Source organism: Curcuma longa, chromosome 11, assembly GCF_044706935.1.
Source record: "Curcuma longa cultivar G26 ecotype Majalengka, Jawa Barat chromosome 11, ITB_CL_G26_1.1, whole genome shotgun sequence".
In the NCBI taxonomy this organism is placed as follows: domain Eukaryota; kingdom Viridiplantae; phylum Streptophyta; class Magnoliopsida; order Zingiberales; family Zingiberaceae; genus Curcuma; species Curcuma longa.
Genome location: NC_133871.1, coordinates 4,389,380 through 4,411,710, shown reverse-complemented (window position 1 = coordinate 4,411,710; position 22,331 = coordinate 4,389,380). Strand labels below are relative to the sequence as shown.

The 22,331-nt window shown below is 40.3% G+C and overlaps 6 protein-coding genes across 9 annotated transcripts; 2 read left to right on the top strand and 4 right to left on the bottom strand.

Moving 5' to 3' along the window:
- Positions 1-1,859: 1,859 nt before the first annotated feature.
- Positions 1,860-3,257, top strand: LOC141839540 (uncharacterized). The gene is made up of 5 exons (XM_074727315.1): positions 1,860-2,010; positions 2,082-2,181; positions 2,307-2,406; positions 2,806-2,894; positions 2,967-3,257. Exons 1-5 carry the CDS (start codon positions 1,860-1,862, stop codon positions 3,208-3,210), a joined length of 684 nt encoding a protein of 227 aa, XP_074583416.1. The 3' UTR covers positions 3,211-3,257.
- Positions 3,258-3,269: 12 nt separating this feature from the next.
- On the bottom strand, positions 3,270-4,068 carry LOC141839541 (small ribosomal subunit protein bS21c-like). Its single transcript, XM_074727316.1, has 2 exons — positions 3,606-4,068; positions 3,270-3,511 (listed from the first exon to the last, which is right to left on the bottom strand). The coding sequence occupies exons 1-2, from the start codon at positions 4,016-4,018 to the stop codon at positions 3,400-3,402; spliced, it is 525 nt and encodes a 174-aa protein (XP_074583417.1). The 5' UTR covers positions 4,019-4,068; the 3' UTR covers positions 3,270-3,399.
- A 399-nt stretch (positions 4,069-4,467) lies between these two features.
- LOC141841514 (mediator of RNA polymerase II transcription subunit 11-like) lies at positions 4,468-7,382 on the bottom strand. Its single transcript, XM_074729686.1, has 4 exons — positions 7,249-7,382; positions 6,991-7,107; positions 6,347-6,533; positions 4,468-4,732 (listed from the first exon to the last, which is right to left on the bottom strand). The coding sequence occupies exons 1-3, from the start codon at positions 7,294-7,296 to the stop codon at positions 6,363-6,365; spliced, it is 336 nt and encodes a 111-aa protein (XP_074585787.1). The 5' UTR covers positions 7,297-7,382; the 3' UTR covers positions 4,468-4,732; positions 6,347-6,362.
- A 169-nt stretch (positions 7,383-7,551) lies between these two features.
- On the top strand, positions 7,552-10,343 carry LOC141841016 (uncharacterized). 2 transcript variants are annotated; one of them, XM_074729135.1, is made up of 3 exons: positions 7,552-7,723; positions 7,817-7,879; positions 9,629-10,343. In XM_074729135.1, the coding sequence occupies exon 3, from the start codon at positions 9,660-9,662 to the stop codon at positions 10,188-10,190; it is 531 nt and encodes a 176-aa protein (XP_074585236.1). In that variant the 5' UTR covers positions 7,552-7,723; positions 7,817-7,879; positions 9,629-9,659; the 3' UTR covers positions 10,191-10,343. The 2 variants fall into 2 exon arrangements, with proteins under 2 accessions (XP_074585236.1, XP_074585235.1); XM_074729134.1 differs by lacking the exon at positions 7,552-7,723 and having other exon boundaries at positions 7,845-7,879; positions 9,613-10,343.
- A 2,272-nt stretch (positions 10,344-12,615) lies between these two features.
- Positions 12,616-18,329, bottom strand: LOC141841745 (RPM1-interacting protein 4-like). Of its 3 annotated transcripts, XM_074729943.1 has the most exons (6): positions 18,243-18,329; positions 18,135-18,164; positions 17,950-18,033; positions 13,583-14,020; positions 12,965-13,171; positions 12,616-12,893 (listed from the first exon to the last, which is right to left on the bottom strand). In XM_074729943.1, exons 3-6 carry the CDS (start codon positions 17,992-17,994, stop codon positions 12,861-12,863), a joined length of 723 nt encoding a protein of 240 aa, XP_074586044.1. In that variant the 5' UTR covers positions 17,995-18,033; positions 18,135-18,164; positions 18,243-18,329; the 3' UTR covers positions 12,616-12,860. The 3 variants fall into 3 exon arrangements, with proteins under 3 accessions (XP_074586044.1, XP_074586046.1, XP_074586045.1); XM_074729945.1 differs by lacking the exons at positions 17,950-18,033; positions 18,135-18,164; positions 18,243-18,329 and adding an exon at positions 16,117-16,290 and having other exon boundaries at positions 13,583-14,017; XM_074729944.1 differs by lacking the exons at positions 17,950-18,033; positions 18,135-18,164; positions 18,243-18,329 and adding an exon at positions 16,117-16,238.
- A 1,530-nt stretch (positions 18,330-19,859) lies between these two features.
- On the bottom strand, positions 19,860-21,033 carry LOC141841598 (ethylene-responsive transcription factor 3-like). Its single transcript, XM_074729779.1, has one exon. It carries the CDS (start codon positions 20,808-20,810, stop codon positions 20,181-20,183), a length of 630 nt encoding a protein of 209 aa, XP_074585880.1. The 5' UTR covers positions 20,811-21,033; the 3' UTR covers positions 19,860-20,180.
- Positions 21,034-22,331: the final 1,298 nt, after the last annotated feature.

Sequence of the window (22,331 nt, the reverse complement as noted above, 5' to 3'; positions counted from 1 at the left end):
ATGTGAACTCAATCTAAAGATTGCAGTGATGTAAGTCTTGCAAAAGAGGAGAAAAGTGTCCCTCTGAAAAAAAAAAAATTCTTCGCATGTCTTGCTAATAGAGCTCGAGAATAGATTCGAATATGACATCAATGACAAACCCTAATAGCTGCCGGATTTCAACCCTCCTTTTTTTTTTAACACAAAACCCCAAAATCAAGTCAACCCGTCTGCCTACCATTTAAACCCTTCAAGCTTTTGATTAGCCCATGCCTTGCCAAGTCGCCTGCCTACCTACTTATTTTGCTCGCTATAAAACCATCACCACCACCACCACCTCCTCCTCCCTCACGGCTACTTCTTAATCTTCTTGGTCGAGCAAAGTAATTATGAGTTCTTGCTATTGCATCCTCTTCAATTCCTTTCTCCTCGTCACTTTAGCTTTGATTATGTTACGCGCACAAGAAGTAGAAGGCTTGAGGACGACCCCTAATGGTTATTCAGTAGATGATCGATTTACGGTCTGTTTACTTGGAAGCGTGGAAAGAAAAACCACGGAAAGTTTTCCTTCGTATATATCCGTCCGTTGTTTACTTTATTAATTTTTTAAGAAGGAAAGATTTATAATCCATCAGCGGATCTGTTTTTTCCTCAAAACCTATCACCCCAAAATCGGGCGGAAAAGCGACGGACGGACAAAATGCGCACGCAAAAGCACGCACCGCTTCTCTTCTTCTCCTCCGACGCAACCCGATTCTTCTCCTCTGCCTTGATTCTTCTTCTTCTCCTCTGCTGCCGTCCCCTGCTCGCCGCCGGCAGCAAAGAGGCGCCGTCAGACCCTCGACTCCGACGAAGAAGACGCCAGCAAAGAAGACCCTCAACTCCGGAGTTGCCGCAGGCGACGGCGAGTTCCGAGACGTGGCCGATGACTGCGATCGCGAGAAGGCGGCGAGGCGGTACTCGACGAGGCGGGCCAAGGCAGAGGAGGAGCGGGAAGCGCCGACGGCCCTTCCAGAGTCTGCACTAGTCGACGGCGAAGAAGATGAGAAGAAAACCCTAGCCAATCTATCCTCTTTTGCCAACACAAGGAGCAGCAAGGTGGATCATCTTCTCAAGCCGCGCTCATTAAAGTTGGGAGGATGATGGCGGGAGCATATTCCGGGCCAAGCAGAAGGGGAGCAGGTCACTCATGATGTTTTGTTCGCGAACAAGTTTCGTGAGGTTCGTAATTTTCTTTCTTTCCTTGTCTTTGCCAAGAGCCTGAATCATTCACATCGCCCTCTAAAACATACATGTAAAGCAAAGAATTCCATATCAAACAGCACTACTCCATCCATGTCTTTAGACTTGCGAGACGAAAGATGAAGAGTTAGAGTTGTCGAGATGGGTCGATGATAGGATTAGTTAGAGTTTGAATCTAGTCTGTCTATTTTTATGTTGAGCAAGTTAGACATTTCGATGAAATCTGTCATCTAACGGTCTCACATGATTGATTTCACGATCATCTATGAAGAAGTAAATACCAAATCAGACATGATGCGGACAAAGATGGTTGATTGTATGTAAATTTATCTTTTTAATGAAAAGAAATATTGTAAAATAAATATTTTTGATTAAAAATTAAAATGACATTCGATTATGAAAAAAATGGTCTTGTTATGAGACGACGCCAGAGGCAGAGTATGGCAATGGCTTTCCGTCTCTTTCTTCTTCCTCCGCCAAGAATCTCAAAAAGGACACAACAGAAAGCGAAAGAGAAAGCCAAGAGGAAGAGGAAGACGAAGGCAAGCATTGCGTGTGCATCGATCATGAGCACCCATCTCCTCCTCCTCTTCTTCTTCTTCTCGTCCTCTCTCACTCGACAGTGAGAATCGAGAGCGATGGCGCGGCGCGCCGAGCGGGAGAAGCTTCCGCCGTCGGCATCGCACCACTCGACGCCGATTCACAGCCGGCGCAGCAGCTTCTCCTACCGACGCCTCCCCGAGCAGCACCTCTGCCTCTCCGTCCTCAAATTGGACGGATCCTCCTTCGGTACGTACCTTTCTCAACTTCGAACTTTTTAGGGTTTTTGCCACCGGGTTTCATGGTCGTGATGTTTCCAGATCTGGAAATCGCGAAGGCGGCGACCGTGATGGAGCTGAAAGTGAAGATCGAGGTCCTCTGCGATAAGATCGCTGTGGAAGGGGGTTACAGCATTTCCTGGTACGATTAATTGCTCATTTTTTGACGATATGAATACGATTTCCAATCTTCTTCTGCCGTATCTTCCTGTTATTACACTTCATTATACTCAGCAACTTGAGTGATGATTTGAATGGTATTGCCAGGTCTCATGTGTGGAGTCGATTCTGCTTATGCTTCAATGAGTATAAATTAATCAACGATGAAGAACAACTGATAGGATTTGGAATCAAGGATGGTGATCAGGTTTGTCTGTCCTCCTCTTTTACTCTCGATTCTTATGCACTTCAACTGAGATTCTTCTTCAACGGAACTGCATTGGCTTCTAATTTTTCAAGTTAACCTGTTGAATCGATCGGTCCAATTTCCTCAACGTTGCTAACATTTCTGCATTTAGAGACACTTGAGAAGCTGCATCTACATAAGTAAACATTCTTCTATCAGGGTTCTATGTTTCAACAGTCTCTCACCCTTGCTCATCGTAGTAATACCTAGAATCGATGTATTCAAAAATGGTCGATCCAAGCCCTATATCTATCATCGACATTTTCAATTTGTTTTGCCAGATAACAAATTGTTTCACTCTTGAGAATTTCACTCTATGGATTAAGGTATCTTAACCCAATGAATCACACTGCCATGCAGCTTCATTTTGCAAAACATGCTTCACCTAGCCAAAATCAACGCCAAAGGAAATTGGGAAGTGAAGAAACAGATATCGGGCAGCATAGGGTGTAAGATTTTTGCTCTATTTCCTTATTTTACTTCGAGTCACCTTCTAAAAATGCTTGATTTCCATTTGGTAGATCATCGGCACGGCAACATGCCGAGGAGAATGAGAATGATGAAGATAGATATGAAAAGGCAAAAAATGATGCTTATGACCATCGTCGCCAAGAACAGCAAGGTAGTATTGTCGTACACAAGCAATTCAACTTGGTGGATCGCATCCGAGAGTGGTGGGGGAGCCCTCAGAATGCAATCTCAAAAGGTCGGAATACCACAATTGTGAGGCATCGCAAAAAGATTTCTTGGGCGATATGTTATTAGCATGGCGTATCTTCGATTCAAAGGAGATGGAATTCAAAGTGAGATTGTGCACTAACTACTTCTAAACAAACTCCAATGATCAATTCAAAGCATTCTTCAGAACAACACAAAGTGAGCATCGAATCATTTAGATCATGAACATCGTACCAGGAAATAAGTGGAGATGAATTCTACTGAATCGACTAAGTTTCAGTAAGGAATATCACCATCAGGCAAATCCCAGTTGTCGTCATCTCTCACCTTCTGAGGAGCAGAATCCTCCTCTGCTGAAAATGGTGATGAAAACCTTTGCCCAAATCGTCTGAAACAAATGGAATTGCGAGAATTCAAAAGCCAATTCTACTGCTATCTACACACAAACATAGAGAGAGAGGGTTAGGGATGAAGCAAATCACCTCCTGCGGTTCCTTCTTCCGGCCTCCCGTGCCTTCCTCTTCTTCTCCTCCTGCTTATTCTCGAAGAATCTCCTCCGCTTGTACTCCTGGATGACACCAGACTTGGACACCTCCCTCCGGAACCGCCTCAGCAGGGCTTCCTCCGACTCCGCCTCGTCCACCACGATCTGTACGTGGTAGCCCGAGTTGTAGACGATCACCTCCGACTGACGGAGGCCGGGGTCGACGACGGCCGGCTCGGCACGGTCGAACAGTTCGGTGGCGGCCGCGAGGGGGCGGAAAGAGGGGGAGGATGATGATGAGGAGGAGGAGAGTGGGAAATAGCGGCGAGAGGGAGGCGGAAATCGAGTAGAAGGAACGGGAAGGGTTATGGAGAGGGGGAAGCGGAGGAGATTGACGGCGGCCGCGGCCATTTTGGGGGAAAAGAGAGGAGGAAGAAGAGGAAGCTTATCCGTTTAAAAAGGAGCGGAGCTTGTAGCTGCAGAAGCTTTGCATCCACTAGTTTACTTATTTATCAACTTAATTTTTTTTCATAATTTTCAACAATTTATATATAGGTTTTTTATTTATTAAATTAGTATTTAAAAATTAAATTAGAAGATAATAAATTCAGTAGTTCAACTCTAATAAAAATAATAAGTACACAACACAATCTGTGATACTCACTCCTTCATTGGATTGCAACAATATTAATTAAGACTCAGATGTTATGACCCAATGCTTTCAATTTGAGATTTTCTTTGTTGTAAAATCTAAATTGAAATATAATGGACCCAAAAACAACTAATTATCAAAGTACAATCATTCTTGGATGACTGTATAATATAATAATAATAATAATATACTCATGGAGATGTATCAATGCATAACCTACGCTAATATATGTTAAACATTATATCAAAAGTCCATTCTGGACTCGGACAATGGTAGCACTCTCCCAGCAATGAAACATGGTTTCATTGCAAACTGAAGTAAGAACTTGTGGGAGCAGTTGACGATAAGTTAGACATCCACAAAATTTAGTATCACAGATCATGTCTTGAATACTAGTCATCATCCAGTTGATCGGCCAACATGAAAGAGTCCGGTTAGCCTCATCCTGCGAATATCCGCAGCAGCTGCATCACCTGAACAAGACAATTTAGGTTAGCAATTGGCCTGGTTGCTTTTGATAAAATCAATGAGCAAAGAGAGCTTCTACTAATCACTGAATCCATAAACACTAATCAGATTTATCGAGTATCAACCAAGCAACTGTTGTCTCTCTCTCTATTTTACCTTATGACGATGAACTATTCTAGTGCAATTGTATACCTCTCAAGAACTAGAATAATCAGCATCATCCGATTTGAACAATTATGCAAGGGCTGTGTGTAAATGTTCACTTGTAATATAACATATGTTGCAGCAAAAAGGATAAATATGAAAAGCAGGAAAAAGAGAGTCAAATACAGTATAGTAAGGCATGGGCATTCGATAAAAATGATCATAGTTAAGCAGGCAAAGTTGAGAAAGCAATATATACCTATTGGACAGTGATGTGTATTTTGTAAAGTCAACTGGCTTATTTATTTTTCTAGTTGTTGCATCTCACTAGACAGTTATCAATTGATGACACTTAAAATTGAGAATGCTTAACCTGTAGAAGTGTATACGATAAAAGCACAAGCAATGTAAGACACATCTGTGGTAAGGTTTTGCTTCAAGGAAACAATTTTATCAAAATCAAAATCCAGGACCAGATGTTTGTGTCTCAGGACCTGTACTAGATTGAAAGGCCCAGATGTTTGGAAGTGAATATGGAAAAAGGCTTCATACCACTTCATGTGTAGCAAAGCTGAGCAAGAAACAACCAGATAACTTGCTTTGTCTGCATGGTGGAGATGGATAGTTATGATCACTCTTTTCAGTTGTGCTTCAGCTCAAGAATCATGATAATCATTTTACCAAAGAGAACTGCCCAATATCTAGCTTCACTTGATTTATCTCTTGAACTGATCGGTGTTTTTTTTTCTCTTTTTCCTCCAAGAGTCAATAGTAATGCCTCATGGCTTTGTAAGACAATCGAAGGTTAGGCTTTATTGCTGCTGATTCCTGCCCCCATACTTCAGCAGCCTTCTTCCTTGGCAACCAAATCATGGACTGCTAAGGGTACTTTAATGGGACAAATTAAACCGAATTTCAGAAAAATTCAGTTGGTTCAATTCATCTAATGGAGAAGAATTACAATGGAGGTCTCCATGGACAGATTTAGCATTTCAAAAACAATCAAGTGATGAGGAGCAAATTTGTAAAGGTAATACGGATGCACAAAATTGGAGGCAAACCATACTGCTAAGTGCTCACTGTATAGCCAAAATGGTGGGGATTTGTAAATTTGTTTTCCTCTTCCAAGGATGATGCTGTAATCTGTAATAACATCCTTGGCCAAGTTCATGAATTAAAAAGGTTTGTCCGAAAAAAAAATCAAAAACTAAGGTTTAACATACTCTAGAGGATCATGGTCAGTCTAAGTAGAAGAATATGCAACACCATCTTAGCTGATTAAATTAGTTTCAAACTACATGAACTTTGAGCATAGCAGGTAAAATGAATACGCTTTCAAGAGCTTCTAAGTCTTAGCTATACACAGCATGAGAGCAAGAAACATACTTTAACAAACAACGAAGCTTTAGCCATCTCGTATCATGAAAAATGTCTTCAGACTAGTCATTTTCAGTGCATGTGGTAAGCATGCTTACCGCAATCAAGTGCAGTTCAATCTTCATAATTATCGATGCTTTCTTTCAAGCCATCCAACTGGTCAATGATGTATTCCAGTTTCTTGACACATATCTCGTTAGCTATTCTGGCGCTATAATCACATTTCTCAAACGGACGATATTCACAAGCACTCTTGATTTCTTCACGCAGTGTTGTCTGAATTTCCTGTAAAGGGTAATCCAGACTATTAAAGTATCTGCAGAATGAACAAAAGTTGAACTTAAGGATTTCTACAACAGAGGACAAATGCCATAAAGCTCCTCCATCAAGCACCCAAGGCCTAAAGATCCAAATTCTGCACAAGTCCAGAAACTAAAAAGAACATGAATTACAACCTTTAGCCATGAAACTTTCGCCCAGGTTCACGGCTTCTTAAGCTAAATAGCCTCTCTCTTTGGCATTTGCTCAAGCACCTCGTATACTCATCGATTAAAGAAAGGACCACAGATCACCACAGGAATAGATTCCCAATAATTAAAATCAGAAAACATCTCCCGAATTCTTAAACAGTTCCCTAGATCGAAGTCTCTTCATAAATTTAAGTTGTTTGCCAAACCCTACCACGATAATCGAAACCCATTTCCTGGCAACAGAAGGTAGTAACAAAGGGGAAATAGGAAACCTTGATGGACTGCATGAACTCTCGACAGTAGGCGGCGAGGTCATTTGGTCGGGGCCCGGTCGAACTAGCGAGCTCGTCCATCACGGCGCCGGCGAGCTCCAGTACGCGCACTACCCGCTGTTAATGAAAATTACGAAAAATGGCATAAATAGCATCAAAAAAGGAGAGAAAAAAGGTACCTTGTGAAAACAGCAAGAAAAGTATTATGCGAATATGGAGGAGAGACGGATGGAAGGAGGAGGGGGTTCAAAAGATAACCTTCTCGACGTTGTGGAGGCGTTGCAGAGAAGTTGGCTGCGAATCCATCTCCGATAAGGCGGATGCAGAGCGATAGTTTCGCCGGCCGCCGACGAGCAGCAGAACCGCAGGAGATGGAGATCTCGACGACGAGGGCAACCCCAGCCCTCTCGAATAAAAGCAATTAAAAGAAAATATAGGCAAAAGGAATTTTACTATAAAGGACCCAGGTTTTCAAATTTTACCCTCAACAAAGTCTCACAATTTTTATTACTCATAAATTTAGCATTATAATTTTTTACAAAATTACCCCGCGAACCCCTCCGCTAACCCTCCGCGAGCGAAAGCCTCTCCCGTCCCCGATCGCGAGCGAAACCCTAGCGGCGGCGGCGATTCGAAGCCTTCGTAAGCCTTCCCCTTCCGCTTCTGCTCCTCCTCTAACAGCTTACTCCGCCGCGCCGCCCCTGACCTCCTCCTCGTCCTCCTCCTCCTCGCGGTGAGTATGATGGTTCTTCCCATTCCTCTGTTGTATTGGGATTCTGCTCTTGAGAATCAATTGCAGTAGCGACTAAATGGTAATAAATTTCAGGAATCTTCGAATCGTTGTAGTAGGGCTTTGCTCGAACACTTGCAGGCGACGTCTCGGAGCCAGGTATCTCCGTTCCCGTCTTTATCATGGATGACGCAATTATAGTCTTCTTTGACTGTAATATGGATCTGATGATGAAGCCGAATGGCCCGAATCATGCCTGATGGCTACTTTGACCATTCATTTCTAGAAAGCTTTTGTGACGGCGTATGCTGTTTGCGCTACGCTTATGGAATTTGTATATGCAACTTAGTATTGGTATAAATGTTGTTCTATTGGATCTTCAATGTGTTTGTTGGTAATGACATAATTTATATCTTCAAACAATATAGGGAAAGTCAGCCTATTATTGAGGTTCTATGATATAACAATCGTGGTGATTTAGTAGAGAACAGACCACAAGATCAGAAGTTGGGCACAAAAACATTCCTTAAATCTGTTCTTATGGGGTAATGATGATGGCATCTTGAGTCTTTTTATCATGCTGTATCAAGGAAATAACAAAGAGAATCACCTAGATAGTTTGATCTGTGAATGGAAAGATGATTGTCATACGTTCCCTGAATGAACAGATGATTGCCATTTTTTCGTGATGCAAATGACATTGTCTTGTACTTGTAACCTCTGAATTGTTCTTTTTAGCATCGATTTAATAGTTGGTTAGTTCCTTTTCGTGTGATTCAATGTTTTTGCTACTCTTTGCACGTGTGTAGTCACTTGTTAGGTGAGCTCTCAATGTGCTCTACTTGCTGTCAGCAAATTTACTCAGGAATATCAATGTTGCTTATGTGTCCTTAATCATAAGACATGGGTTTATATATGCATTCCATTTATGGAGTTTTGCTTCAAGAGAGGATGCCTAGGGTGGGAATAAGTTCATTGATGCTAACTTCCTTGTTGCTTCTGGAAATTTGTCCAGGTTGTCTTTCTCCATCATTTCAGTTTGTATTCTGCTATTTGTCCATTACCTTTTTTTTTCTCCTTTATTTGATAATCACTGCTTTCAGTGCATAAATCAAGATGATTGTTTATGTAAATACATGTTATGCTTACTTAACAAATGTATGCTATGGACACACTTAGTGGAATTCAGCTAGTTAGACTTCAACATAATTTTGTCCACTATAGTGGAATTGCAGAAAGATTAAAGTTTCAAAGAATATAAAAACAACTAAAGACAATGTTAACGAGGAAGGAAATTGAAAGAAGGCTGTCTCTTTACAATAATGCTTGGAGTTAATTTTTCATTGGATTTAGCCTCTAGAGAACACTCTGAACATGGATAGATTAGTGGTTATAATTTGCTTTCTAGATATCTAACCAAGATGCACTTGAGGTTGGATTCTGATCTCTGTGTCCAGAAATATCCTCCATGTGCAGATGTGATCTATATCGTTTCATCACTTTGAAAGTTCATATTAACTTACTAGAGTTCATTATTCACTTCTTAGTTTTGACGCAGTTATAAGAAGACATCATAAAGCAACTGTCTATGTAGCTTATATAATACATAAGAATGATTTCTCCTTTACAATTCAATTAAATACTTGCAACTGCCTTATTTTCATGATAGGTTGATATGGATCAATTAGCAGTAAGGCAAGAGATGAAGATAATTTTTCTAATTATACGCAAGAAGAGGATGCAAAGGAAGTTAATGATGCTTTTATTGTTGGCGGTTGTCTTAGCTAACAAGAGGAGTGCTAGGTTTAGGAGGAGCATATCATATACTCATCAGACATTGTCTAGATATAATATTAGGTCTATAAACTTAAATGAAATTGTTTTTCATACAGCTGCTATTGGTTTAAGGAACAAAGAGTTCCCCCACCTTGATGACTTGATGTCTGTGTGGGGGAAAGATCATGCCACAGGAGCTAATGCAGAAACCCCAGCTGATGCAGTAGAAGAGATAAATTTATGTGATGAAGAGATTGACACGTTTGAGATTGAAAAAGAAGAATATGCTGAAGGTCACCAAGATGAAGAATTTGATGATGACAACCAGAAGATATCTGAGACTTCAAGTTCATCTGTTTGTCCAACAAACAAAAAGTTAACCAGAAAGAAAAAAAGAAAGTTTGATGATGCTCTAGGTGACTTGGTGGGAGAGATTCAAAATTATATTACTTCTGTTTCTAAATCTGATGAGGAGATCTCCAACTACTTCAAACAACAAACAGAGAATAATCATAGAAAAAAGAAGATATACGAAGAGTTAATAGAACTTGCTGAATTTTCTGAGCAAGAAATTATGGATGTTGGGGAGTATATTCTCAAGGATGAACACAAGCTTGACAACTTCTTCGCATTGCCAAAGATATTTAGGAGAAGTTACGTGGTGAAGTTGCTCTCTGAGATCCATTCCAAATGAATTAACTATTTGAATTAGATTGTTATTTTGGTATACATTGTTGGTACTTATATTTTGGATATATTTTTGGATAGTTGTGCTATCATTTTGAACAAAACTTCTTGGATGAATGTCATTTAAGATTGAACTTAAATTATGTTTGTGTGAATTTTTCATTTTGGATTTAGTTTGATGTAGCTTTGAAATGAAATGTTGTCTATATGTAGAAATCAGTTTGTCATATATTTTGCTTGCATTACTTTTACTCAGGAGACAGTCAACACTTACTACTTGATGGCACAAACTGGAATCATGTCAAAAAAGGGATTTGTTGCGTCTGCTGTGATAATCAAAATAAACAATATAGAAGAATAGATTATATAACGTGTAATAGTATTACATTAAATAATATATAAATAATATTATATAATAATCTTGTATTTTCATTGTATTATTGTAAAATAGTAAACAATAACGACAATAACAATTAAATTAATAATAAGTAGTAGTTAATATGGTAATATTAATAATTAACAGTTATCAATGATAATAATAATAAATCTGTATAAGTTTATTATTTTTAATTATTTGAGGAAATTATTTTTATTTGTGTTCTATATTTCATTTCTTTTTCTTTTTATTTTAGAATCTCATTAAAAAAATCCTACTAAACACATTTCAAAATATTTTTCAATTTTTATGAAAAATAATAACTAAAAATTAGCCGAAGAATGATCCCTTGATTATCATTTTGTCACAATTTTGGGCAAGAGGTAAGGTCTTATTTTGTCAAGGTAATATTATAATTAATAATTTAATTTTAAAAATAATTAAATATTAAATTAATTTAATTGTAAAAAAATAATTATAATTGAACTAGGGATAATATAGTAAATGTCAAAGTAAGTAATGTATTAAAACCTTCAAACAAACAAGATTTTGTCTTATTACTTAGGATTAAACCAAACAATATTAGATTATGTTTTATTCCCTATAACCTTGGTTATGTGATTACTTGGTAATAACATAACCAAGGTAATCACAGATGATCCCAACCAAACGCACCCTTAGAATTGATGTTGTTTTGATACATTTAAGTAATTTGTGATGGCAAAGATTTCTAGCAACAATTAGATAAAATAACTTTTTTTTATAATCCAAATCTATATTTGCAAAATCATGATCCTAGATCGTAGGATCGTACAATCCTACGATCTGGAACATCGAATCGACCCTGGATTGTTTAGGATCATTTTTTATAGTAGAAACAAAACAAGATTGGTGGGATCGATAGGATCAGAGTAGGATCGGTAAGATCGGAGCAAGATTGATAGAAACTTTGAGAAATCATAACTTTTAATTCGGATTAAGCTACAGAATCTATAATATATCAAACTAAAGCATGTTTAGAGATCTACAGTTAGTTAATGGGTGAAACCCATAACTGCCCAGTTTCAAACTCAAAAAAGTCATTTAAAACCTTTTCGGAAGCTTGAAAGATTTGTAATTTTTTTTATTATCTTTTAGACTATTTTATAATTTAGGTTATGTTTAGTTATTTTTGAGTTAGGATTAGGGTGACTATTTAAATATTTATTTAGTTATTTTTGAGTTAATTTTTTTCAATAATATTTCATTATTTTTTTCTCCAAAATGATGAGTTTTTATATATCTATTGTCTCGGAATCAACAAATCTTTAGAAGATTATTTTCGACGTTTATATTTGAATCAAAGATTTTAATAGCTTCCACTACGTCAGCTGCTTTGTTAGCCTTTAAACTGAATCATCTTGTGAACCAAGGAAATATTCTTATGGTTGAATGCAATTATTATTATTGTATTAATAGAAATTTTATACTCTTTCATTTTATGATATAAAAAATATAAATATTATTGAATGTTATTGTGCTAGAATGATAATTAAATTATTAGTTAATTTAAATTTATATATGTAATAATATTATCTATGGTGTTGAATGTCAATGATTGTAATTATTAATCATGTGCCATAAAATTTCAAATTTTTTTTTTTTAAGATCGTATGATTCTACAATCCGATCTCGATCGATTTGATCCTGCGTAGGATCACAATTTTGCAAACTATGATCCAAGTACTACAGGCTCAATTAATCTTAAAGGCAGATGATCTTTTCCTTATTCACCCATTGGATAAATTTGGAAAAGCCAACAACTCCTCGCTCAACCGTCAACGTCCTAGATTTTTCATCCCACTTAAAACAATATCCTACAATACATATAACTCTCAACATCTAAGTTGATCCACTAGTGTTGCCAAAACAGACAATTAAATCAATTTTTTATCAACACCTTTCTGCAAATTTGACTTCTCTAAAAATCAACAACAGCAATTTGCATTACCAACATAGTCAACCCTGGTGTAATCTCAGGTGAAGATGGAAGACTCACGAAAGGGTCATTAAAGGAACATTAAAAACCAATCAATAGATAAGGAACACAGACGAGTTTTCTCATGAATCTTACAATTTGTTTCACTAAATCACTCCACTCCATCTCAACCCCCAAAATAAAATAGCAACAACATACTGAAACATATCAAATAAATTGGGCATCTAATAGTTTGCTTATATGCATCATCCTATACATAAACAAGAATGAGTAAACACTAAGAAACCGTCCATCTTCTCGACTGCTGTGGCTTAATTTGATCATTATGATGCACTTGGACGTAGGCATGGACAGAGCTGCAAAAGGATCCATAGATTTACATAAGATCAATTGTCGAGATGAAAGTGTAGCACAATTTAGAACTTACCCAACTCCAGAAGGACTCCTTTTGCCTGTATGACTTGTTGTCTGTTGGTGGACGTACAGGCTGAGGAGGAATTGGTGGAATGTGAGTCGCAGCGGCCGCCTTCCTATCTTCTTTAACTTGGTTGAAGATGACTGTGTATCCATTTGGTTGAGGATCTGGTGCATCCCAGTCTCCAAATTTGGGAATCGCTGTGGCTCTTTGGCGTCCCTGTCGTTATTAAGCATGTGAGGATCAAATGAAGAGAGCAAGAAAAGATTATGAAGTTAATGATTTTGGCATTGTGCAAGCTTATGATCAATATTACAACAGAAATCATGTTTCTATCTCTTTGTTACTAGTAAATCCCTATTGCTATATCCATGCTATGCGAGCTAACTTGTGAATAAGCCATTCATGTAAACTAATACTTTAGTTCCTTTTCTCCTTGGCCCAACCTGGTCATGAGAGCAAGCTTAGACTATAACATGATTTGTTAGACCACAAATATCCACATCCTTTTCCAACTGACAAAATGACAAAATATCATTTGAGGTAGCAGTCATAAAATTTTTTACAAGAACCAGCGTGATATTATTAACTTTAGGATGAAAGTTCATGAATAGGGGGAAAAAGTCTTACAGTTGTTCCTTGTAGAGCGTTTGATGCTCTCCCCTGTGTCACTGGTGATCGGGAAGGGAATTGACCAGCTTCTCCCATGCTCCTACGAGTTCCATGGTTCCTACCTTGCTGATCCACATTAGATCGCTGACTGCTATTTCTAGACTGTGGTGGAGCTTGAGCAATATCTTCCCATTCCCTTTCTTCTCTGCCATAGTTTGCTCTCGGATGGTGATTTGCCCCATCATACTCTGTCGGTTTGTCCCTGTGGCCTTGATTGGGATATTGAGGCTCTACAGGCTGACCTCCAGCTCTGTGGAGCTCTGCCATCTGCTCTGGATCATTTGGGTTGAGAATGTTTGCTCCAGGAGTTTTCCCCTTGCGTGCCGTATCAAAATATGTCGTGTAGGCGGCATTTTGGTTCCAATCACCAAAACGCGGTACATGTCCACCACGCTGCTGTAAAATTCAAAACAACAGTAGTTGAGTATATTTTGAAAATATGGGAAGGTGTAGTGCCAGATATCAGGAGTGACAAATTAGTCAGTCGATAAAAATGATATAGCATTGGATTTACTGGTTTGCCACACTAGTTTTGCCTCCTATAGCAAGTATATGAATCAAAAGCAGGGGGGGATTGTTGGGTTGCAAAGGTGAACATAGTCTCACATCTAAAGCACATGGAAAATATCATGAGTTTAAAAGAATGGAAAGACCTTTTGGGGAGAGCCGAAGAACAAAACCATGAGTGCATAGGTCCAAAGTGGACAATATCATACCATTGTGGAGATATTTTGATTCCATCGATACTAACACAGGTATGTTCAATTTGAAAGATACACGATGTACGGATGAGCTGGGAAGTTCATCCAAGCTGGGAAAAAACAGGTTAGACTGGCCAGTTTTTATCGAACCCGTGACACCAGCCAGTTTAATAAAAGCTGGCCTGGTTTTATTTCTACAAGTAGCACCCTAATGGTCCAATCTTCTGTTTCTCAATTACTCTCCCTCTAGGTCTCTCCCTCTCCTATTCTGAATTCTTGATCTTGCACATAGTCATCCACCAGCACCGGAGCACACTGTAGTCAGTGTGAACACCTAAAGCTACAAACTCTTCTCTTCCTCTCCAATCTTGTTCGCCCTTCACTCTAGTTGTCCTATTCTTGCATTGCAGTCGCTACCTACAGTCAGACAACAATTGTTTTGAAGCCTTCTTCTTTGACACAGAGCACGACCATCCAAGTTCCTCCATCGAATTCCTTTAGTTGGCTTTAAGATTAAAGTATATGAAAGAATACTTGTTTATATGAAACTCTTTAAGACTTTTAAAATAGTTATTTTTACTATCCTCAATTTTTGGTTCTTATGTTGTCTGGAGTGATTTCCAGGTCTAAATGAAATTTGACCAATTGGCCCATTGGTTTGACCACAAAACCAGTTGACCTAGAGCTTTTCTGGTTGGATTTTTTGGTTAGGTTCTGATAAGTACGTTAAAAAGTCAACTTTTTAAGCTAATCACAGAGAGCAAGTCCATTTAAATATATGTTCTCTAGATCATCAATCTGCATGTCATTGTCATGAAATTTACATGGAAGCTAATTCACAAGTAGATGAACTTACAAGCTACCTAATGCAAAAGAAAGAAAAATCAATGAAAATGATTTTCCATGCTAATGTGAAAACCTTAAAGGTATTCATTTCAATTACTGAAACAAATGAACTCATAGCTTCATATTCACCACAAATTCTTCTCAAGTAATATGCAGGAATAAAAAATTAATACATATCAAAATAAAACAAAAACAAACAAACAAAAGCATTTAAACACAGCCTGCAACTGGAATTTCAATTCCATGGCCATAATGAATTCCTACATTTGAAATCATAGAAAATTGAGAATTCAAATTTTAGTTGTCTGAAGAGTTGGTTTCTTCAATCCCCCAAAAGTTGTTGGATTTGTATATCCTACTGTTCCTCAAAATTAATTATTTGTGCATATTTAACTAATTTACTCAAGTTCTCTGGAAATGGAAATTTCATGATCAATCAGCAAACACAATTTTGATGTCTTAATAATTCTACATTTGATGCAGTTCTATTATTTCTTTTATGAATTGATTCCAAACAGGTTGAGAGGAATCAAGTGGTTTATAGAGTTTGATGGAGAAAAATAATTAGAATACACTTACCACGCTTGAGCTTTAAATGTTTCAAGCCCACGTTACTAAATAATTATAGAAAAAGGGAGGAACTAAGATAGAAGATCATAAGGGAGTTGCAACAATGCAAATCAAGTCCAGAAAACACTATTTTATCTAAACACAGAAAGAAGCATCTTGTACCATTAAAGCAAATCAAAGAGCCACCTTCAGCGACGAAAACCCAAGTGGCGGAGCCATACAACTACATGAATAAATGAACGATCTTGCAAGCATTTATCTAGCCATAGTCCCGCAGCTCCCATTTTTTTTTAAATAAATAAATAAATAAATTTCGATCTTTCAGCAATCAAAGCGACCAAACCGAGAAAGATTTGGCCGAAGAAATCGACTCACAGCCATGACAACGCGAGCAAGGAGATGCTTTCGCAAGTTGCGGAACCTAGAAGATCGAAAAGGAGATGAGAAGGGAGACAGCGCGCGGCCAGCGAATGGTGAAAGACCTCGCCTCTCTTCCTCAATAAAAAAACGTGGAGAAGGCGAAGCCAGCCACGGCGACAGGCGACCGAGCGACAAGCTGGCGACCGAGACAACGCGGACGCTCACCACGTTGGATTACTAACCTGACTAAGTCAAACGTCAATTAGCCCCCATTTATTTTATTTTATTTTTATTTGGTCCCTCAAAATTGAACTTTTCAAATGGGGCTAATCACTATGGGGCTAATTTGAAAATATGAAAGTTTTTGGGCTTTCTCTCTCTCACAGCTCATATCGTTGACGTTGCCGGTCAACTGTTCTCTCTCCTTAGACCTGGCCAACATAATTGGGCAATCGGCGCCCGGTCAACTCCTCTCTACTAATTCACAGCGAGCACTTCTTGACCAATTTTGGTTTAACTAACTTTGAGTGCTTCAATGGTTCAACCTCTCCGGTCGCCTAGTTTATCCATCTCGCTCGCTCGGTCACTCGATTCATCTAATTCAGAGCCTATGTTGAAGAACTTGAGACTTATCCTATAATCAAGGGCGGAGCTAAAGGGGGGCGCCTGGGGGCGGTCGCCCCCCTGCCCCCCCTAACTTCGAAAAAATGTGCAACTGGGAGGGCATCGAGCGCGTCGCCGTGGAGGAGGAAGAAGGGGAGGCCGAGGGCTGCAAGGCGGCGAGAGAGAGGGCGGAGAGCGCGGAGCATGAAGCCGAGCTGGCAGGCGTGGGCGTCGAGAAAACGGCGTGACAGGCAGAAGGCGACGGAGAGGGGGACGGCGGAGCGCGCGAGATCAACGGCGTGGCCCAGTTGTCGACGGCTCGCTGGTCGCGAAACATCCAGTAAACGACGGGGCCGGAAGGGGAGGAGGAGGGGGAGCCGGGCCTGAGAAAGCGGACGGGGGTCGGGTGAACCGCGGCGGGTGCGGAGCTGGGCGCGACAACTGTGGCTACCATTTGAGATCGAAGAACGATGATGTGTGGGCGTGAAAATACTGGTTCAGAAGCCACGTCCTCCCCACACCTCCAGAGAAGAAACGGGCGGAAATTGGGGAGGGCTGTGACGAAGATGAAGTCACGTCGACGTGGTTCGGAAGTTATTTTCTTCTTGATAAATTGATTCGACTTATTTTGATTTTATCAGTTTCTACTGCAACAACGGAGCGTGCATTTTCTGCAATGAAAATTGTGAAGAATAGATTGCAGAACAAAATGGAAGATGATTTCTTATCAAGTTATTTGATAATGTATATTGAGAAGGATATTGCTCACAGTTTTGATGTCAATTCTATCATAAATGAATTTGAGTCTATGAAAAAGCGAAGAGTGCAATTTAGATTGCGTTGAATGTAATTTATTTCTTAGTTAATTCAAATTTTATTTTATTAGTGTGACAATGCGATGTTAAAAAATGACCCCCCCCCTCGGTAAAAATCCTAGCTCCGCCCCTGCCTATAACCACCATAATTAATGTCGATGTATGATGGGTCTCAATCATGTTCTCAAATCACTTACTTTCTAACCAACCCTTAAACTAGAGATTAAACTAATGCATGAAAAATTCATATTCTTAGCACCTTCCACCTACATGCTTTCACAACACCAAACACATTCATCAAAATAATCTTTTGGGTTAGTGTACAAAGATCGACACAGATGAAAGTTTGATGGAAGGGTGAGTGCTTTCTTAACCACCACAACTCTTTTTTTTTTTCTTTCTAAACCAACCATAAGCATTAAGAACTTACCTCAATCACTAGAGACCAGACAAGAGTTTGGTCTAACCACTGCATCGACTTTGCTTCGCAAACTGGAAAAGACTCGCACAGCACCTAAAGTTGATACCAATACGAGCACATCACCAGATTAGGGTTGCTTGCGATACTTACAGGGAATACAAAACCATACACATGCCGAAGAGGCTAAAACATACCAGTTTTGTTTTCTGTTGTCGGCAGGAGCTCTGAAAGGTTAGGAAAGATTTAGGTAAATGAGTTGGGAATAAAGCAAGCAGCTGAAGATAACAAGGTGCTTAACATACCTCAATTGATGTTGAAGCCTATCGCGCAGGTCTTGGTTGAATGAACCGAAGAAGAAAGATCTGAGTCTGTAAGTGATACAATTTTACAAAGGAGAAGCATTGCAATAGCATTCATAGTAGAATCATATTATGCCATATTCTTAAACTTAAGTTTTATCAGTATTTCTCTAAAAAGTGATATCTTAATACCACAACACAATCTGCAAAGAAAAGCAGTAAAAAAACGAGAATAAGCAAATTGCTAAGGTAAATATTTCAACAGATCAAAGTTAAATACTGGTTGGGGTTTGTTTTAGTTCACAAGTAGATACAGATACATTATACATCCAGTTATAGATTTATGGATTGATAACAATGACATTTGGCACATCAAATTGTAAGGTCTAATGGTAATGCTGAAACCTATTTAATCAATATAAGACTAAATTAAATGCCAAAAACAATAAATCCAATTAAACATAAGACCAAGGTGATCTCAGCCTATCAATCATTAGAGTAAAAACTGTACCGGTAAAGATTCAAAAACACAAAATTAGAAGCAAGAAAGATTGTGCCCACTGTACATTGAATTGTCTTGTAAAAGCATGTAACTCAATCTCCACCACAAAGAGATGTGAATTCCTTCTAATACACAACTAACATGTCACCTCTGATGCTAATTAGCAAAGGAAAATCTTTGACTATATCTCAAGTTATTTTCTCAAATAGTTTGTGGAGAGAGCCAGTTCAGAAAATAGCAAGACAACACATTTCTAATGAGTAAAGCAGCAGAGCATAACCCAAAGTATCACATCAGTTATGCAGTTTTATTTACAAAATAACCAGATCAAAGTAAAGTGTCATACAGAGGAACAAGCAACTAACAATTTTAGCAGGGTGATAAAAGGAGATGATAAACGAGCACTACAAAATGTGATTCCTCGAGTAAATTGAACAAGAGCAGAATGCTATTAACCTTAATCATAGCAGACAATGAACAAAAGCACAGTAAAATGAGGAACAATGAAAAGTATGTCTTAGAGGTGTCTAGATTCCTAATACTTGAACAAACAGTTGATCAGCTAAGCAATAATATTAGCTCTAATACACTACAAAATGTGATTCTTGGAGTAAATCGAACAAGAGCAGAATGCTATTAACCTTAATCATAGCAAGCAATGAACAAAAGCACAGTAAAATGAGGAACAATGAAAAGTATGCCTTAGAGGTGTCTAGATTCCAAATACTTGAACAAACAGTTGATCAGCTAAGCAATAATAGTAGCTCTAATACAGCACAAGAAACACTGGTGGCAAAATCTTGCACAAGTTAAAATATATATACAAGCTTTCTCACAAACTATGCCAATCCAATAGAAAGTAATTATTTAGTGATAGGAGATGAAGGCGATTATCCTTGAAGCAATGAAGCAGATTCCAAATCTATATACTCCCAACACGGAATGCAGCTTAGACTCTTGAGTTCATAATCATCAATGGGTTCCGATCATGAGCATCTTTCATGGGCCTTCTCATGACATGAATCAGATAAACAAAATATTCTTCAACCGTTCCACGGAGGCATAGACTTAAAGAACAACATGAAACTCGAGGAGAAAAACATCAAACTATTGGGAGAAACAAGCTAAAGTTAGATTCTTCTTTAATTTTTTTTCTCTTAATTGAATAGAGATTTGTTTGTACATTGAACAATGAAAACAAGAGCAACAGATCCAAGACAAACCTCAAATCTGGTCTCAAAATACTACCCGATCCATAATCCTACCTCTCATAATTGCTATCACACCTCAAATCCAACCCCGTACATATAGATTTAGGTATTAAACCCTAAGTCGAATGTATTTGTGAAAGAAGATATGGGAAATCATAAGGATAGAAGAAAAAAAAAACCAATTTTTTTAATCTATTTTGTCTCTTCTCTCGGCGGAGAGAACGCACATCAGAGGTGGAGAACTGTGTCCTGGAAGTCTTCGTCAGGGAGGAGGTTGAGATCAAAGGGCAGCACCTGCCGACAAAATGATACGACGTCGCCGACGTCATCATCTACGATGGGGGAGGATCCACAGTCGCTGTGGAAATCATCGTCGCCGTTCAGCACGCGCGGGGGAGGAGGGGGTTTGGCCTGTCGCTTGCACATTGATTGCCTCGCTCGGATGGGAAACGACGAGGGCGGCAGCCTCGGCTCGCTGGAGGACTCCACGGTGCTGCTGTGGCTGCTAGAGGCCGGCCGCGGAGCAAGGGGCCGAGGTTGGTGACGCTGATGATGATATGGTAAATGACCGGAAGCCTTCAAGGGGAGGAGAGGCGGAATTAGGAAAGGGGACGCGGAGGAGGCGAAATTCGTCTTGGCCTTGGGACCTCGTAGGGCCAAGGCCGCAGCATCGTAAGCTCGGGCGGCGTCCTCGGCGGAATCAAAGGTCCCGAGCCAGACCCTCGTCTTCTTCAACGGGTCGCGGATCTCCGCCGCGAACCGGCCCCACGGCCGCTTCCTCACGCCACGGAACCGCATCCCCACCGCCGTCAGCGCGGCTTCCGCCGGCTGCCCCGCGTGCGCGCGGCCCTTCCTCATCAGCAGCGTTCAGATCGCCTAAAACGAGATCGATCTCAAAAAAAAAAAAGGACTTCTCTCTCCGATCCGACGAGCTCAGATAAGTTCAACGCCGCCAAGAGGCAGATGCAGATGAGGAAGGACTTAGAAGACGAATCTGGAAGAACTCCTTGTCAGGACGCAATCGCCGACGCCTAGAGCCTCAAGCTATCTCGATCTCCACCTACCGGCCGTTCCGCCTCGCCTGGCCTCGCCCTTCTCGCCGGCCTCCTCCTTATATGGCCTGCCGTCGAGCATTTGGGCGATGTAAAATGACTTCAGTACCCATACTAACTTTTTTAAAAAACCCAAAATTTATTTATTTTTGACTTAAAATCGCTTTGTCGGTAGAACTCCAACCTACCCTTCCACTGATTCGTCTTCACGTGGCTCCCAATCCATAACAGTCTGTTTGGATCGGGTGAGGGACGGTTCATTAATGGAAAGGGAAGGGAGGGGAAGGGAAGGGAAGGGAGGAGAAGAAAAGTAACTTTGTTTGGGAGGAAAGGAAAGTCCAAAGGGAAGGAAATGGGAGTTAAAGATATAAAATGCCAAAAATCTCCTCGATTCCATCTCCTTCCTTCCTCCTCGTCTTCGACCTCCGCCGTCCCGCAGCCGCCTCTTCCCCTCCGCCGCACCAGCGGATTCCCTCGCCGCCAGCGGATTCCCTCGCCGCCGCCGTCCCGCAACCGCGCCAGCGCCAGCGGATTCCCCTCCGCCGCGCCAGCGGTCGTCCTCGAGCCCCGCCGTCGGTGGCCAGTTGCTAGTGGCCTCGCACCTCCGATCTCGCAGTGCCGGTGATCCGCCTTTCCGACGGAGACCGACCCCTCCCGCAGGTCAGTTGCCCCCTCCTCTCGCGACCTTTGATCTCGCAGGCTGATCCTCTGCTTCCATATCGCGCAGGCCGGCCACAGCATCCAGTTTCCCCAGTCCAGCAGCCTTCTCCAGTCCAGCAGCCTCCTACTCTCGCGACGGGGCGACGAGAGCGAAGCCGATCAGTTTCCCCAGTCCAGCAGCCTCCTACTCTCGCGACGGGGGACGCATCCACGACGACGTAGCTCTTGAACACCATAGAAACGAAGAAGAGAATGGGTAAAATTGGAATAAATGTATTTCCCCTTCCTTACACCCCGATTTGGGGTGTAAGAAAATCTACGTATTCATAAGCACGGAAGGGGAAGCTTTCCCCTTCTTTCCCCTTCCCTTCCTTATCTCACCGCATCCCAAACACAGGAAAAAAATTTTTTCCCTCTCCCTTACCTTTCCCTCCCTTTCCCTCACCTCCTCCCAAACAGAGCGTAAGGACGAGTAATGGTTGGGTTCCCTGTTGCTCTGCGGAGACAACACGATATCGGTTCGGATCCAAACACAGCTCCGAATCGGAATAGTAATCGTGATCCGCGGCTGAGCCACAACTCTTGTGGCCAGTAACAATTTAGAATATGAATACTCCATAAAATCAAATAATTTTTTTAAAAAAAACTAAAAGAATATATATTCAAG

What these genes read in the sequence shown, in the direction of transcription:
- LOC141841514 (XM_074729686.1), bottom strand. Translation starts at nt 7,296, where the DNA reads ATGGATTCGCAGCCAACTTCTCTGCAACGCCTCCACAACGTCGAGAAG. An exon ending in GCCTCCACAACGTCGAGAAG is followed by an intron (nt 7,108 to 7,248) that starts GTTATCTTTTGA and finishes TTTCATTAACAG; the next exon opens with CGGGTAGTGCGCGTACTGGA. An exon ending in AGTTCATGCAGTCCATCAAG is followed by an intron (nt 6,534 to 6,990) that starts GTTTCCTATTTC and finishes TACCCTTTACAG; the next exon opens with GAAATTCAGACAACACTGCG.
- LOC141839541 (XM_074727316.1), bottom strand. Translation starts at nt 4,018, where the DNA reads ATGGCCGCGGCCGCCGTCAATCTCCTCCGCTTCCCCCTCTCCATAACC. An exon ending in GGAAGAAGGAACCGCAGGAG is followed by an intron (nt 3,512 to 3,605) that starts GTGATTTGCTTC and finishes CATTTGTTTCAG; the next exon opens with ACGATTTGGGCAAAGGTTTT.
- LOC141841016 (XM_074729135.1), top strand. Translation starts at nt 9,660, where the DNA reads ATGTCTGTGTGGGGGAAAGATCATGCCACAGGAGCTAATGCAGAAACC.
- LOC141841745 (XM_074729943.1), bottom strand. Translation starts at nt 17,994, where the DNA reads ATGCAGTGGTTAGACCAAACTCTTGTCTGGTCTCTAGTGATTGAG. An exon ending in ACGCTCTACAAGGAACAACT is followed by an intron (nt 13,172 to 13,582) that starts GTAAGACTTTTT and finishes TAATAACGACAG; the next exon opens with GGACGCCAAAGAGCCACAGC. An exon ending in AGGAGTCCTTCTGGAGTTGG is followed by an intron (nt 12,894 to 12,964) that starts GTAAGTTCTAAA and finishes ATCCTTTTGCAG; the next exon opens with CTCTGTCCATGCCTACGTCC.
- LOC141841598 (XM_074729779.1), bottom strand. Translation starts at nt 20,810, where the DNA reads ATGAGGAAGGGCCGCGCGCACGCGGGGCAGCCGGCGGAAGCCGCGCTG.
- LOC141839540 (XM_074727315.1), top strand. Translation starts at nt 1,860, where the DNA reads ATGGCGCGGCGCGCCGAGCGGGAGAAGCTTCCGCCGTCGGCATCGCAC. An exon ending in ATTGGACGGATCCTCCTTCG is followed by an intron (nt 2,011 to 2,081) that starts GTACGTACCTTT and finishes TGATGTTTCCAG; the next exon opens with ATCTGGAAATCGCGAAGGCG. An exon ending in GAATCAAGGATGGTGATCAG is followed by an intron (nt 2,407 to 2,805) that starts GTTTGTCTGTCC and finishes ACTGCCATGCAG; the next exon opens with CTTCATTTTGCAAAACATGC.